Source organism: Nematostella vectensis, chromosome 12, assembly GCF_932526225.1.
Source record: "Nematostella vectensis chromosome 12, jaNemVect1.1, whole genome shotgun sequence".
Taxonomy (NCBI): domain Eukaryota; kingdom Metazoa; phylum Cnidaria; class Anthozoa; order Actiniaria; family Edwardsiidae; genus Nematostella; species Nematostella vectensis.
In genome coordinates, this window is record NC_064045.1 from 1,573,217 (window position 1) to 1,587,203 (window position 13,987).

At 37.9% G+C, this 13,987-nt stretch overlaps 1 protein-coding gene across 3 annotated transcripts in view; it reads left to right on the plus strand.

Moving 5' to 3' along the window:
- LOC5502887 (unconventional myosin-XV) overlaps positions 1 to 13,987 on the plus strand; it is a 70,706-nt gene that overhangs the window by 345 nt on the left and 56,374 nt on the right. Inside the window, exons 2-14 of one of the 3 annotated variants that reach the window (XM_032371194.2) lie at positions 3,040 to 3,144; positions 3,773 to 3,852; positions 8,419 to 8,482; positions 8,744 to 8,853; positions 9,118 to 9,289; positions 9,711 to 9,814; positions 10,041 to 10,107; positions 10,205 to 10,318; positions 11,719 to 11,799; positions 12,645 to 12,722; positions 13,070 to 13,183; positions 13,558 to 13,616; positions 13,708 to 13,831. In XM_032371194.2, the coding sequence (XP_032227085.2) occupies positions 3,040 to 3,144; positions 3,773 to 3,852; positions 8,419 to 8,482; positions 8,744 to 8,853; positions 9,118 to 9,289; positions 9,711 to 9,814; positions 10,041 to 10,107; positions 10,205 to 10,318; positions 11,719 to 11,799; positions 12,645 to 12,722; positions 13,070 to 13,183; positions 13,558 to 13,616; positions 13,708 to 13,831 (1,272 nt within the window). Of the gene's footprint in view, positions 1 to 3,039; positions 3,145 to 3,772; positions 3,853 to 8,418; positions 8,483 to 8,743; positions 8,854 to 9,117; positions 9,290 to 9,710; positions 9,815 to 10,040; positions 10,108 to 10,204; positions 10,319 to 10,648; positions 10,668 to 10,724; positions 10,738 to 11,718; positions 11,800 to 12,644; positions 12,723 to 13,069; positions 13,184 to 13,557; positions 13,617 to 13,707; positions 13,832 to 13,987 lie in introns of those variants that run through there. The other 2 variants (XM_032371196.2, XM_032371195.2) reach the window with 2 other exon arrangements.

A 13,987-nucleotide genomic window follows, 5' to 3' on the forward strand; every position in this document is an offset into this window, starting at 1 on the left:
GTACGTAAGAGTCAAAATTCGATATGGTTCCCACGGAAGCTGTATGTTTTCGTTTTAAATTATTCAAAGCTAAGGTTTACGACTTCGCTTGTTGCGTTTTCTAGAGCTCTATTTACTAAAGTAAGATAAGTAAGTAGTTGCACACCATTTTTAGTTTATTTCCCGCTTCCATGGACCGTAAAGGTTTTAGGGATTTCTCAATGGTTAGTCAACCGGACAACGATATCTCTGGTTTCCCAAGTTTTAGTGCTGTTTTGGATCTCTGTCAAACATTTTTATTTAGGCTTACAATACACAAATAAGATACTTATATATGCTTTATGTATAAGCCATTATATAAATCCTAATGCTTATAAATTTTTCCTTCGAACACAAAAGCTATTTATCCCGGAAATGACATGAAATTCTTGTAGGCAAAATCAAAATGTCTTAACGCTGCGAATTAAATAAGTTCGCCTCACATCTCGTGTAGTCGATTATTTAATCCAAGTTAAATCCATCCGATGCAATATTATTGAGAACTCAAAATACTTCTCATTCCATCAATGTGATTTAATTTTAAATTGTAAGAAAATTGCCGTGAACTTTCGTAACCCTTGCATATCACCTCTCGGCCCTTTATAAAACAGGATGCGTAATATTCCATACTAACATTCAATTTTATTTTGAATAACATAGCCAACATTTTTTATAATACTCTATCCCCCTTCAGTACAAAAATTAAGTTATGCAAGGTCTTAGAAAAATTGAAATATGTCCAGTGATCTTCGAGACAAATATTATTATCGAATGTCGACTCTTCTAGAAACTTGTACGTGGGTTCTTTCCATACGATCGAGCATTCTTATCTGCACAATTTCAACCGATTTTAACTTTGTGCAGGGCACTAATGAAGTTTGCGGCGATTTAACGCTTCTTTTAATTAAACGCTAAAAGAGATCAGCGCTTAGATACCCCTGGTTTCTACGGAAATATGCAGATCTTGATATCTTCGTTGGGTTTTAACTTGTTATGAATTTCTGACATGCCTTTGTTCTCGTCAATTTTGCTGTACACAAGTTAACCAAACTATTCAGGGTTTGTTAGTGAGATTCACGGTAAGCGGTTGCTTGCAATACCTAGGGGTTCTGGTGACGCATGTAATATAAAACTTTATTTCCTTGTCATGTATATGGTTTGGCGTTTTCTTTCTTTTCTTCCATCAAATTTCTCTGACATTTGATGTGATTGATAACATTAATTTTTGATAAAAATGATTGTGTTCATACATTTATCTTTTTATTGTGCAAAGAAAGTGCTTATTTTTTTAACATATTGCACAGCATATTATGGCATAAAGATTTGTTTCTTATTTTCTTTGTTTAAATTTTCTGTAAAAATATATGGGAATAGCTATATACCTATTTCAAAAAAAGGTTGCAATCTAGAATCCTTATTATATAGAAAATCGTCATTTTGCCTATTTTCTATTAAAATATTGTGAACAATAATTCCCTTGCGTAGCGCAATTTATCTAACACCCTTGTAATACCTACGAGTGGATTCGTTCGTGAAAATTTTCTATACGGCAACTGCCTGCAAGGTTAAAACCACCCCTCCCCAAAAAATGAATATACCCACCCCTCCCACAAAAAAATTCTCAAGCCTTGAAATTTTCGGAAGTTGACAGGTATGCGTATAAACAGATGAATCCTTGTATCTGATCCATGTGCATGTTCATAAGAACATAAAATAAGGATTCTAGAGCTTTTGGAACCTGGGCTTATATTTTATTGATGCTTATTTGGTTATTTACTTATTTACTTGATACTAGCGAGTTACAATTACTACAAATTGTTACTTATTTGAAATAGGTGTATACCCAATTCTAATGGTATTTTTTCAAAAAACATTAAAATTTTATTTCTCTCAAAGATAATGCCTTTTGCATCATTTTATCAAGAAAATATTTCATTTGAATTGTCTTCAGTCATTTTCTCTTATAGAAGAGAAGGCATTAGAGGTTCTCCAAGTTATATACAGGCTAAGCCAAATTGGAATTCACTCAAGAGGCTATTTAAAAACTAACACTGGGGCTTTTAAAGTGCGAGTATGAGGATAGAAAATACCATTCCACATGCTTGGGTTAATATAGGCTTAGCAAATAAGTATGTGTTAAAATCCTTAACTTACAACACAACTAGTTTTGCAATGCTTCAGCTAAGGTATTTTGAAGTTGAATCTTTTAAATAAGTGTTTTTTTAAGAGTTGAAGAATATTTTGCAGAAGTTCTTACAGTGATCACAAGTGTGAAATGCCTTGGGATTTGAAATTTTTGAAAGTTTGGAATTGGGAATTAATTTTAGTGTTAATAAGTGTCTTTGGCCTTAGTCCTACTGTCAGCATAAATAGTTTTTAGAGATGCAAAGTTTATATTTTAGCACATAAATTGTTTATTGTCACATTGTGATGGGTCCACTTCTAGTTAAATATTAATATTTGTTTTTGTTACAGTATGCAAATCATATTCACAACATCATGTGTATTGATGTATTCTCATCAGTTTGGAGACATATTCTCTACCTCGCAAATTTAGAGACATTCTCTACCTCACACATTTGGAAACATATTCTCTACCTCACACATTTGGAGACATATTTCTACCGCACACATTTGAAGACATATTCTCTACCTTACACATTTGGAGACATAATATTCTCTACCTCACACATTTTAAGACATATTTTATACCTCACGCGTTTGGAGACATATTTCTACCTCACACATTTGGAAACATATTTCTACCTCACACATTTGGGGACATATTCTCTACCTCACACATTTTGAGACATATTTCTACCTCACACATTGGAAACATATTTCTACCTCACAAATTTGGAGGCATATTCTCTACCTCACACATTTGGAGACATATTTCTACCGCACACATTTAAAGACATTCTCTACCTTACACATTTGGAGACATGTTCTCTACCTAACACATTTGGAAACATATTTCCACCTCACACATTTGGAGACATATTCTCTGCTTCTCTTCAGGGTACACTAGTGTGGTTTGATGGTGAACAGGGCTACCTCCTGCCTGGTTTTGTTATTGGTTCATCTGGCAACTCAGTCAAGGTCCAGCATGAGAATTCAATGAGGGTAAGCCCCGGCTGTGCATACTACTGTATGAGAGTTGGCTGGGAGGGATACATACAGTACTATTGTATGAGAGTTGGGCTGCAACCAACACCGCTTCTACCATCCCTGCAACCAACACCCCTTTTGTCCTACCATCCCCCAAACCAATAACTCTTTCCTCCCTCTCTTAGTAGGATTCTCATAGATCCATTGTCAGTGGCAGATCCAGTGGCCAACCTGAGCCCCCCTGGAATGAGTTTTCATAATGAATGCAATGGACCTAAAATTAAAAAATTTAACTCCATACTGGTCATCTCAAGTGGGATGTTGATGACATTTGATGTTTTGATGTTTTGATGTTTTATTATTGGTACCATTTTTGTTACATAGGTTGTTTCAACCAATAAATGTCTATATTACGTATTTTCTTTCCTTGTACACATACACAGAAAAATGTGCTTTGCAACAGCCATTTTGCACCATTTTTAGGGGGTTTAAGAGTAAATGAAAAAGCTGTTCCTTGTTTTACCCCAGTCCAACCCCTCCCCACCCCACTTGCAATGATTACCCCCTTTCATGAAATTTGTACATTCTTCTTGTTGAACATCAATTCCTGTTTAAGTTCTTGTTTCTGTTTGATCTGCAACAGGTATACACAGTTCCATCCAGACTTTTGTATCAAAGGTTTGACTATGGACCCCATGGCGTGGAGGATCTAGTTAAGACAGAGTAAGCATCTTAAGAGTAATACCTGATCGGGTACTGATTATAAGATCCTTTTTAACTTGTGAATGCTTGCACAGCATTTAAGAGTTATTGGAGGGACTTCTGTGTCACTCGATCGTAGAGGATAGATTTTCACCAAATTTTTTTCACAATTCTTCCCAATCAACTCAACCAAATATCAAACAAAACTCGTACAAACACATGGCCCCCACTTTTTCATCATAAAAAGATTGTGCGCCTTTCTAGAATTTAAACATGCATAAAATATACAGTACAGTAGTGTGATCAATTATTGCGGGTATTTTATTTTGTTTCCGGAAAGAATATGCTGGATTTTGAAATGCTAGCAAAAACCTTTCGAACGGTATGATACCAATAGTATTAAAACATAATTTTAGTCACAAGTCGACTCAGCAATATACCTTAGTCCAGTGGTGCGGACACTTGTCTTCCCACTGATAGCGCTAATTTAAATATTAATTTTTTTAATAATAATAATGGATTATATCGTTTTTTTTTTGTGTGTCATGACATCGAAAAGGGAAAAAAGGTATAAGGACATTTCTATGTACCGTGTTTACTCAAATAAGCACCTCCCCCAAATAAGCCTCCCCCTCCCCTTCCCAGGTTTTATGTAACTGAGTAAAATGACTATCATAATTTTAGTTCTAAGAAAGCAGGAACTCAAAGACTCTGGACTAGAAAGGGGCAAATATTTAATGGGTGACAGTTTATTTAACAAAGCTGCTTCACGTTGTAATAATGATATAGAGAAAAGAAACTGATGTAGTATAAAACTGACATTACATAAAAAGAAATACTTTGGCCTTTTGTTTGAAATTTGCCCTTTTAAATAAGCGCCTCCCTTGAATAAGCGCCTCCCCCGAATAAGCACCCCATCTGAGCGCCGGGGTGCTTATTCAAATAAATACGGTACTCTCAGCATCTTGGATGTGTTCATGCTTTGTTTAGTATCCTGTATATCTTTTATGTACACAAGAAAATAACTAGAAAATAAATTTGCATTCACGAGTTGGCTCAAAGAGCCTTTGATTCTGTTTTTTTAAAATTGATACAATTTTTTTATAATAATAATAATAATAATATAAAGACATGTGTTGTCCCAATCGGCTGTTGGCGCTCTCGGAACAGTCAGTAAAAACTTGACAAAGCATTTAAGTTCGATTGGCTTAAAGACAAGGATCGAGTTACTCCAGAAAGGAGCTCTCCTCGGATCAGCGCGGCTACTAAGACAGGTGCTCGAGGTCTGAGGTCGTAGGATACGACTTGACCTCGATACATAACCCACCAGCTGTTAACAGCTGTGATCGAATATGTATAATAATAATAATAATAATAATAATAATAATAATAATAATAATAATAATAATAATAATAATAATAATAATAATAATAATAATAATAATAATAATAATAATAATAATTTATTAATTTAACTGGTCTTGGTGTGTCATAACATCAAAAAAAAGGGAAAGGACATTTTTATGTACTCTCAGTATCAGATCTCTGTATCTTTTATGCATACAAGAAAATAACTAAAAAAATAAATTTGCATTCACGAGTAGGCTCACAGAGCCTTTGATTTCTATTATCAGCTTTTGACCATCTCAGAGCCCTTGATTTCTATTATCAGCTTTTGACCATCTCAGAGCCTTTGATTTCTATTATCAGCTTTTGACCATCTCAGAGCCTTTGATTTCTATTATCAGCTTTTGACCATCTCAGAGCCTTTGATTTCTATTATCAGCTTTTGACCATCTCAGAGCCTTTGATTTCTATTATCAGCTTTTGACCATCTCAGAGCCTTTGATTTCTATTATCAGCTTTTGACCATCTCAGAGCCTTTGATTTCTATTATCAGCTTTTGACCATCTCAGAGCCTTTGATTTCTATTATCAGCTTTTGACCATCTCAGAGCCTTTGATTTCTATTATCAGCTTTTGACCATCTCAGAGCCTTTGATTTCTATTATCAGCTTTTGACCATCTCAGAGCCTTTGATTTCTATTGTCAGCTTTTGACCATCTCAGAGCCTTTGATTTCTATTGTCAGCTTTTGACCATCTCAGAGCCTTTGATTTCTATTATCAGCTTTTGACCATCTCAGAGCCTTTGATTTCTATTATCAGCTTTTGACCATCTCAGAGCCTTTGATTTCTATTATCAGCTTTTGACCATCTCAGAGCCTTTGATTTCTATTATCAGCTTTTGACCATCTCAGAGCCTTTGATTTCTATTATCAGCTTTTGACCATCTCAGAGCCTTTGATTTCTATTATCAGCTTTTGACCATCTCAAAGCCTTTGATTTCTATTATCAGCTTTTCTCAAGCAGATGCAAGCAGGCACTGATTATGCAATAGTTTCCAACCTCTGGGTTTCTAATCGGGTTACTAAATACTTTATGATATTTCTTTGTTTTTTAAAGCCCTAAAATACCTATTATTCCAGCAACTGTATTTCAAAAAGCAGTGTTTACTCCAGCCCCTTTCTGCATCATTTTACCCCCACCCCTCCCCCTACTTACTGTAAGCTCTACCACCTCCCATCCACTGTAAGCACTAAGCCATAGGAGCTGTATCCCCACCCCTAGTCAAATTTACTCTAGATACAAGATAGATAGATAAGATCTTTATTAAAACAATAGTCACAGACAAACGTGTAACTTAACAATACTGGTGAAAGTAAAAACTAAAACTGATTAATTGTAAATAAACATTAACATTACTGTATACTACATTAGAAATCTATGTACCGGATTAGGTCTTTACAAAATTGAAAAGACATCTGTTTACAAAACAACGCCAGTATGTACACGAGGCAGAATGCAGTTATGGCCTTTAGCTCTCAGACACCTATTCCTTTGAGGGGGCAATAAATCGTGGAGTGGGCGGTTACTGTCCCCAGTAATTTGGACCCAGAGACTTCTGTCTTTCTTAGAGATGAGATCAGCAATGGAAAAGTACTCACTAGTGTAATAACGAAAAGCTCTTTTGCAAAATTAATCAATACGTGAGAGATACTTAGTATGGTGGGCGGAGGCCCAAACATCCACTGCATAGGTAAAAAGTGACATTATAAGGCTATTAAAAAGTACCGTGAGCTCATGTGAAGACTACCATAGTATTACAGATCCTTAGAATATACAATCTGGAACTAGCTTTCAAAAACAATACCCTCAATTGACTATGGGATAAGCTTCCAAGTTTAAACTTTTACTACCATCTCAAAGGTCTTTTTCATGTTCAACTCCATTCGGTTCTCCTCCTCCCAGCGCTTGATGTTGGTAACTTCCTCCAGCGATGAATTAATTGTGTCTGAGCCAGATATCACAGATATCACATTTGTAACAACAGGTGCAGGATGGTGAGAAAAGTCGCGCCATAGCCAGTACAGCAATTGATAAGGCCCTGAGGCAGTTTGTTTCTGATGTGATAAAAATCTCATTACATCGCTCTCATTCACTGTTGGGATTCGGGTTTCTCCAGGTTTCTGCAGGCGCACGGGGACGACATATGCCTCATAAGTATTGGTGGCTTGAAAATGATGAGTTGATGGTGTCGGTTAGAATCACCTAGCTGATGGGTGTTCCCTGTGTCTTCCGGCCAGTTATTCTATTGGATGTTTCCCACCATTCCTTCGAACCGCATTTGTGTTCCTTATGAACAGCCTCCACCTGACTTCTCCCAATGAGAATGTTGAAACATCTCAGGATCTCAGCACAGGTTCCTTTATGCGCGATTCTGTACCTGATGTTACAAAGGTGCTTTACCAGGGGGGACATATAAGGTGGGTCTCTGGATGAGACTTTGACCCGAATGAGCGGAAAACATTCATTGAAAAGCAACCACAGGCTCGCATTTAGCAGCTCCACACTCCTCTGAGTTAGCAAGATTGTTGATATCCTATTGTTGATATCCTCCAGTCGAAAGCCTTTAGTCTAGCTTCTAGAACTAGTTTTCGATGGTCTCTAGTATAATGGAAAGTAATGTATTTATGCTGAGGTTTGTTGGGGATTGTGGGTGGAACAATGACGACTAAGTGGTCTGATCTCACCAGGCCTCTGTGTACTCTACCAGACTTCAAGAGAAGTGGATGATTAGTCAGATATTGAGACAAGCTCTGCAGCCACGGAAATTGAAAATACCAGCATCTTTTAATATAGTGAATAAAGTGGGGTTCTGGTCAATCTTGTAGGATCGAGAGCGGTGGGTCATGTCCTGGTATAGCGAGTGTGCAGAAACCGTGCTTGGTAAACTTGGCCACTGCTAATCTCGTCTTGCAAAATCCCGAAGAAATAAGCCGATGCATTGTAATTTTTTTGGTCAAAGATAAACCAAAATATCTCCGGTAGTGCCTTGAAATGGATAGAAAGAAGGAATTTTGCCCTGGGTGAACTATAAATAGGAAAATCAGGAGAGCAATAACTCCCGTGGCCGCCATCTTCGGCGCCTGTGAACACACCCCACCCCCCCTTAACGGTAGCCATGGGACTATTCCCATCCAATCATAATTTGTATCAATTTACTAAAATTTCTTCTCCATCTTTCAGCGACTTGAATGAAGGCTCTATTCTTCTTAATTTAATGAGAAGATACAAGGCTGATCTTATATACGTATGTACAATATTATTATTTATATTATGTTATGTAGGGGGGGATCTGATTGTTCCAGCATCTTGAGGATGTCAACTATCCCAAAATTCCTAGTTTTTATAAAAAAAGACCAAGTTACTAACATACAGTCCCTTCAGCTATTGCAAGGTGCAGGTGGTGTTTATCCCCTGTCAGATTAGCTTTAAAAATTCCTCTAGGGGTCTCTATGGACATATCAAGAAATTGTGGTCCTTCTGACATATGAACATCAATTTCTTGCAGACCTACATTGGCAAGATTCTCCTCAGTGTAAACCCATACAAACAACTTGATTCCTACACACCTGAATTGGTTGAGAAGTATGCTGACCAAGCTATTGGGAGGCTTCCTCCGTGAGTATTTTAAACTTTTTGAATCATGTATGTTAGATAGAAGGCGAGGGTGCATTGCCAGGCACCTGTAGGTGTCCTTTGTTGATAATGTTATGAAATGTCAGTCCCTTCTCAGTCACTACATTTCCCTACATAAAACATATCATCCTTGAATGTTGTGTTGCCCAAAATCATGTTTCATGTTTAATATAGTTAGTAAGGGGCTGGTTATACCTTTGTTAGTGCCTCTGTATTGCAAGTTCTTATCTGTGTCTGTGTTTGTAGGCACATATTTGCAATTGGCAGTGCTGCCTATGCTGAGATTCAGAAGGGAGGAGCCCATCAAGTTATAGTGATAAGTGGAGAAAGTGGAGCTGGAAAAACTGAGTCAACAAAGCAACTTGTGCAGTACCTGGCCACAGCAAACCCAACAAAGGGCTCCTTGACAACTGAACAAGTACAGATATAGGGTCATCCTAACTTATATTAATGAACAAGTCGCACCAGTTTAATTTTAAACAATTGCGAGCAACCTGGCTCCTTGAAGTCATCATTTTTAACAGAGAACGCAAAAATATTACAAAATTGTAAAAGCAGGGTGTCTATTGGAAGTTTCTTCTGTGACTAATAATATAGTTAGAGCGAATGGCCTCTCAAATAGGAGGGATTCTAATAGATTCTTTTACATTTGTCTGTTGATTTTTCCTTCGGCCTGCCAGATTGCTAGTAGTTGCGGAAGTAAACAAATGCAATAATCAGAAATCAATATAGAGTTAGGAGTACACTTATCTGGCCAAAACCAATCAAGAGTACATTGTGAGAAACAAGTATAGTTAAAAGGTTAGCGTAAGGTATTTATATTTAATTTCTCTTTCCAGATTGTGGAGGCAACACCCTTGCTGGAGTCATTTGGAAATGCTAAAACAGTAAAGAATGACAATTCCAGTCGATTTGGAAAATACCTGGAAATTTTCTTTGACAGGTTTGTCGTTTTTAGGCCCAGAAGAGGGGAAAAGGGTTTCTTCTCCCTCTTAAGTTTCAAAGTATAAAGAATTCATATTCTGACAATAGCCCTGCCTACTTTTTGGCAAACTGTCTTTGTCACCTCTTATTTTCTTAAAACTGAAACCCAGGATCCTCCTCTAGGCCAGCTTATCCAACTAAACAGCATTTCATGTTAATACTTATCCTTTTTTTATATCTTTTAGTGAGGGTTCCATATGTGGTGCAAGGATCTCAGAGTACCTTCTGGAAAGGTCTAGAATAGTGGGCCAAGTAAGAAGTCATTTTATGTTACTGCAAAACTATCAAATATGTATTCGTAGTTACACTTCTTCATTTCGGTTACACATATACTATATTTTTTATTCAGTCCTTAGAGGAGAGGAACTATCACATATTTTATGAGATGCTGGCAGGTCTGCCACAGGAAAAGAAGCAGCAACTTCAACTGAAGTCTGCCGAGGAGCACCACTACCTTAACAAGGTGAGTCTTCCCAGGATCACCACAATAAGGTTTGTCATTCCAGGAGCACCTCATCACTACCTTAACAAGGTCAGTCATTCCAGGAACACCACTACCTTAACAAGGTGAGTCATTCCAGGAACACCACTACCTTAACAAGGTCAATCATTCCAGGAACACCACTACCTTAACAAGGTAAGTCATTCCAGAAGCACCACTAACTTAACAAGGTCAGTCATTCCAGGAGCACCACTACCTTAACAAGGTCAGTCATTCCAGGAACACCACTACCTTAACAAGGTGAGTCATTCCAGGAACACCACTACCTTAACAAGGTGAGCCATTCCAGGAGCACCACTACCTTAACAAGGTCAGTCATTCCAGGAACACCACTACCTTAACAAGGTCAGTCATTCCAGGAACACCACTACCTTAACAAGGTCAGTCATTCCAGAAGCCCCACTAACTTAACAAGGTGAGTCATTCCAGGAACACCACTATAACTAGGTGAGTCATTCCAGGAACACCACTATAACAAGGTTCTAAGGACTACAAGGCCCCTAGTGAAAAAGTGCTTTTAATAATGTAATGAAAAGGAGTGGAAGCACGGGAATTAGGATACTTGTTCAGCGATTGCTTTATAAAATAAACAAAAATAAATCCCCAATTTTTGTTGAATATTTAACTAAGCGATTAAATATTTCTAACCTTTATCCGAAATGTCTCCTGCCTTCTGAGTTAGCGAAATCCTTTTTAGTTGCCTCTTGTTATATTTCTATGCCCGGGCGTGTGTGGGCGGCAAGATAAGTTCAAAGAGAGGGTGAGCTGTCAATCAATCATGTCTCATACCAACATCACAACATTGGCCGTAACTAGGCAGGTTTTGAACAATGGAATTGAGCGTTGTTTCACTCCCTTTTTATTTTATATAGAACCTAAATACGAAGTTGCGAGTTGCGTCCGGAGAGGGCTCGGGCTTGTCACGAACACTAAAGAGGCTATTGTTACACAGTACCGTTCAAATGTTTTGGGACTTGAAAACAACGATCGCTAGGGTTTTTAGACAATAGAAAAAGAAATATAACAAGAGGCAACCAAAAAGGATTTCGCTAACTCAGAAGGCAGAAGACATTTTGGGTTATAAGGTTAGAAATATTTTATTCGCTGAGTTCAATATTCAACATAAATTGGGGATTCATTTTTGTTTATTTTATAAAGAAATCGCTGACAAAGTATCCTAATTCCCGTGGTGGAAGTATTGTCTGTGAGAAAGTCTTTAAGTGCTTTTCAGTTATTTTAAAATAACTGATTTCCTTGGAAATATCTTTATTTGGAAATGTGCCATAGGTTTTGTATGAGGGATTGTTGCAAGGTGGTGGCCGCTATAGACCCTCCATGTATGTTTTATTTTGTTGGTGCAGGGCCATGGCTTGATCCAGAAAAGGTGTGATCTTGCAGCATTCAGCAAAGTCATCTCTGCCATGGAAATCTTAGAAATCTCGGTAATTACCCAGTCATATGAGCCATTTACTAGACTGATATTCTTATCTTATGTTGTCTTACACCAAAATTTTGTTTGTTCATGGATTCTCTTGTTTAAAAAAACATTCACAAAATTCTCAGACTGAATATCTCAATAAATCCTTTTATATTTTTAGGAATCTGAATATTTTAACGAAACTTTTTGTATTTCCAAGAATTTTGATTATTTCAATAAATCCTTCGGTGTTTCTAGGATTCTGAATACTTCAACGAATCTTTCTGTATTTCTAGGAAATTGAATATTTAAATAAATCCTTCAGTATTCTAGGAATCTGGATATTTCAATTAATCTTTCTGTATTTCTAGGAATTTGAATATTTCAATAAATTCTTCTGTATTTCTAGGAATCAGAATATTTCAATGAATCCTTCTTTATTTATTGAATTTCCGCCAGTTATACTGGTGCAGAAGGCGCAACAGAGCTTGGCTCTTAATCATGTGCCCTGTTGAGTGTATTGTTAGTAAGCATTGTTAGCAATGTCACTGGGGGTGGTCACTGCCAGAGGGTTTATTGCGTCCCCAGTGGTTCTTTTACATCTTCGATTCAGGTTAGTGTAGTGCAGCTTGAAGAGATGGGATCTCCGTTTGTGTCCTTATTTGAGAAGACTGGAAATCACGGGAAATAACTTCAACTCACTTGTGACACAAATTCGAATCAAGGCAGTAACCCGGGAAAAGATCCCCAGTTTGAGCCAGGATTCGAACCTGCTTCCATATTCTGTATTCCTAGGAATCTGACTATTTCAATAATGTTTCTGTATTTGTAAGAATCTTACTTTTTTAATAAATCCTTCTGTATTTTTAGGAATCCGAAAGAGATGGCATATTCACTACTTTAGCTGCTGTACTTCATCTGGGGGATGCCGGATTCTACAAGGGTCTGGTTAGTTCCCCCTACCCCCTCCCAACCTATGTAACCCCTAATCAACCCCTAGCCTACCCCCCTACCCTACCCATCTAACCTACCCCTTAACTTACTCCCCTTAACCAGCCCCCCTCAACCTACCCATTAACCTACCCCTCTAAACTACACCCCTAACCTACCCCCTTCTTATCCACACTCCAGCCTACAGCCGCTAAAACTAAAACTACAGGGTCTTCTTTCCATGCCACGCTCAGTCAAATGTATCGATACGCAATCTGTGACAAGACACATAGCTTATTTCTGATACAGCAACAAACATATGTTATCATGTCTCTTTTTGTTCTATCTTCTTGTTCTCTCTTCAGGCTTCGGCACACGATGTTGCTGTCCTGAGAGACGAACACGAGGCCGAAATCACTGCACATTTGCTCGGGCTTGATGCTCAGCACCTCATCAAAGCTCTAATGCACAAGCAAACGGTATGTAATCACAAATGCTGATGAGTATGATGACAGTGATCGTGGTGGTGGCGTTGTTATCGATGATGATGATGGTGATGGTGATGGTGATAGTGATTGTAGTGGTGGCGTTGTTGTCGATGATGATGATGATAATGATTATGATGATGGTGATAAAAGTGATTGTGGTGGTGGCGTTCTTGTTGTTGATGATAATGATGATGATGATGACAGTGATTGTGCTGGTGGTGTTGTCGATGATGATGATGCTGATGAGTATGATAATGATGGTAGTGATTGTGGTGGTGGCGTTGTTGATGATAGTGATTGTCGTAGTGGCGGTGGTGATGGTGATGGACCCTTGATAATCCTCTCCTTTATTAACTTAACCGCAGGAAGCCCGTGGTGAGCAGATCTTCAGTCCCAGAAACACTGAGCAAGCCATTGACGCCAGGTGAGATATTTTCACCTATACCAAACAATCTCCCTAGATTCTGAAAGTTCTCCTAAATACGTGCATGATTCTAACACATGTTTAACGGTAGGGACGCTATTGCCAAAGAGTTGTATTCCCGCGTCTTTACTTGGCTCGTCAATAGAGTGAATGGGATGGTCTTTCATGGCAAGCAAAGATCTTCCATTGCCATCCTTGATATCTTCGGCTTTGAGGTGAGTTTAAATGTGATAGATATGCCCTGGCTGGAAACTTCAATTGACTCTTCGGTTCTAAGTAAATCCGCAGAGGAACCCGTATTTACTTACTATAACATCAACTTCTGAGCACTGCAATACGCGACGCGGGGTCAGCAACAGGAATGTTACAAA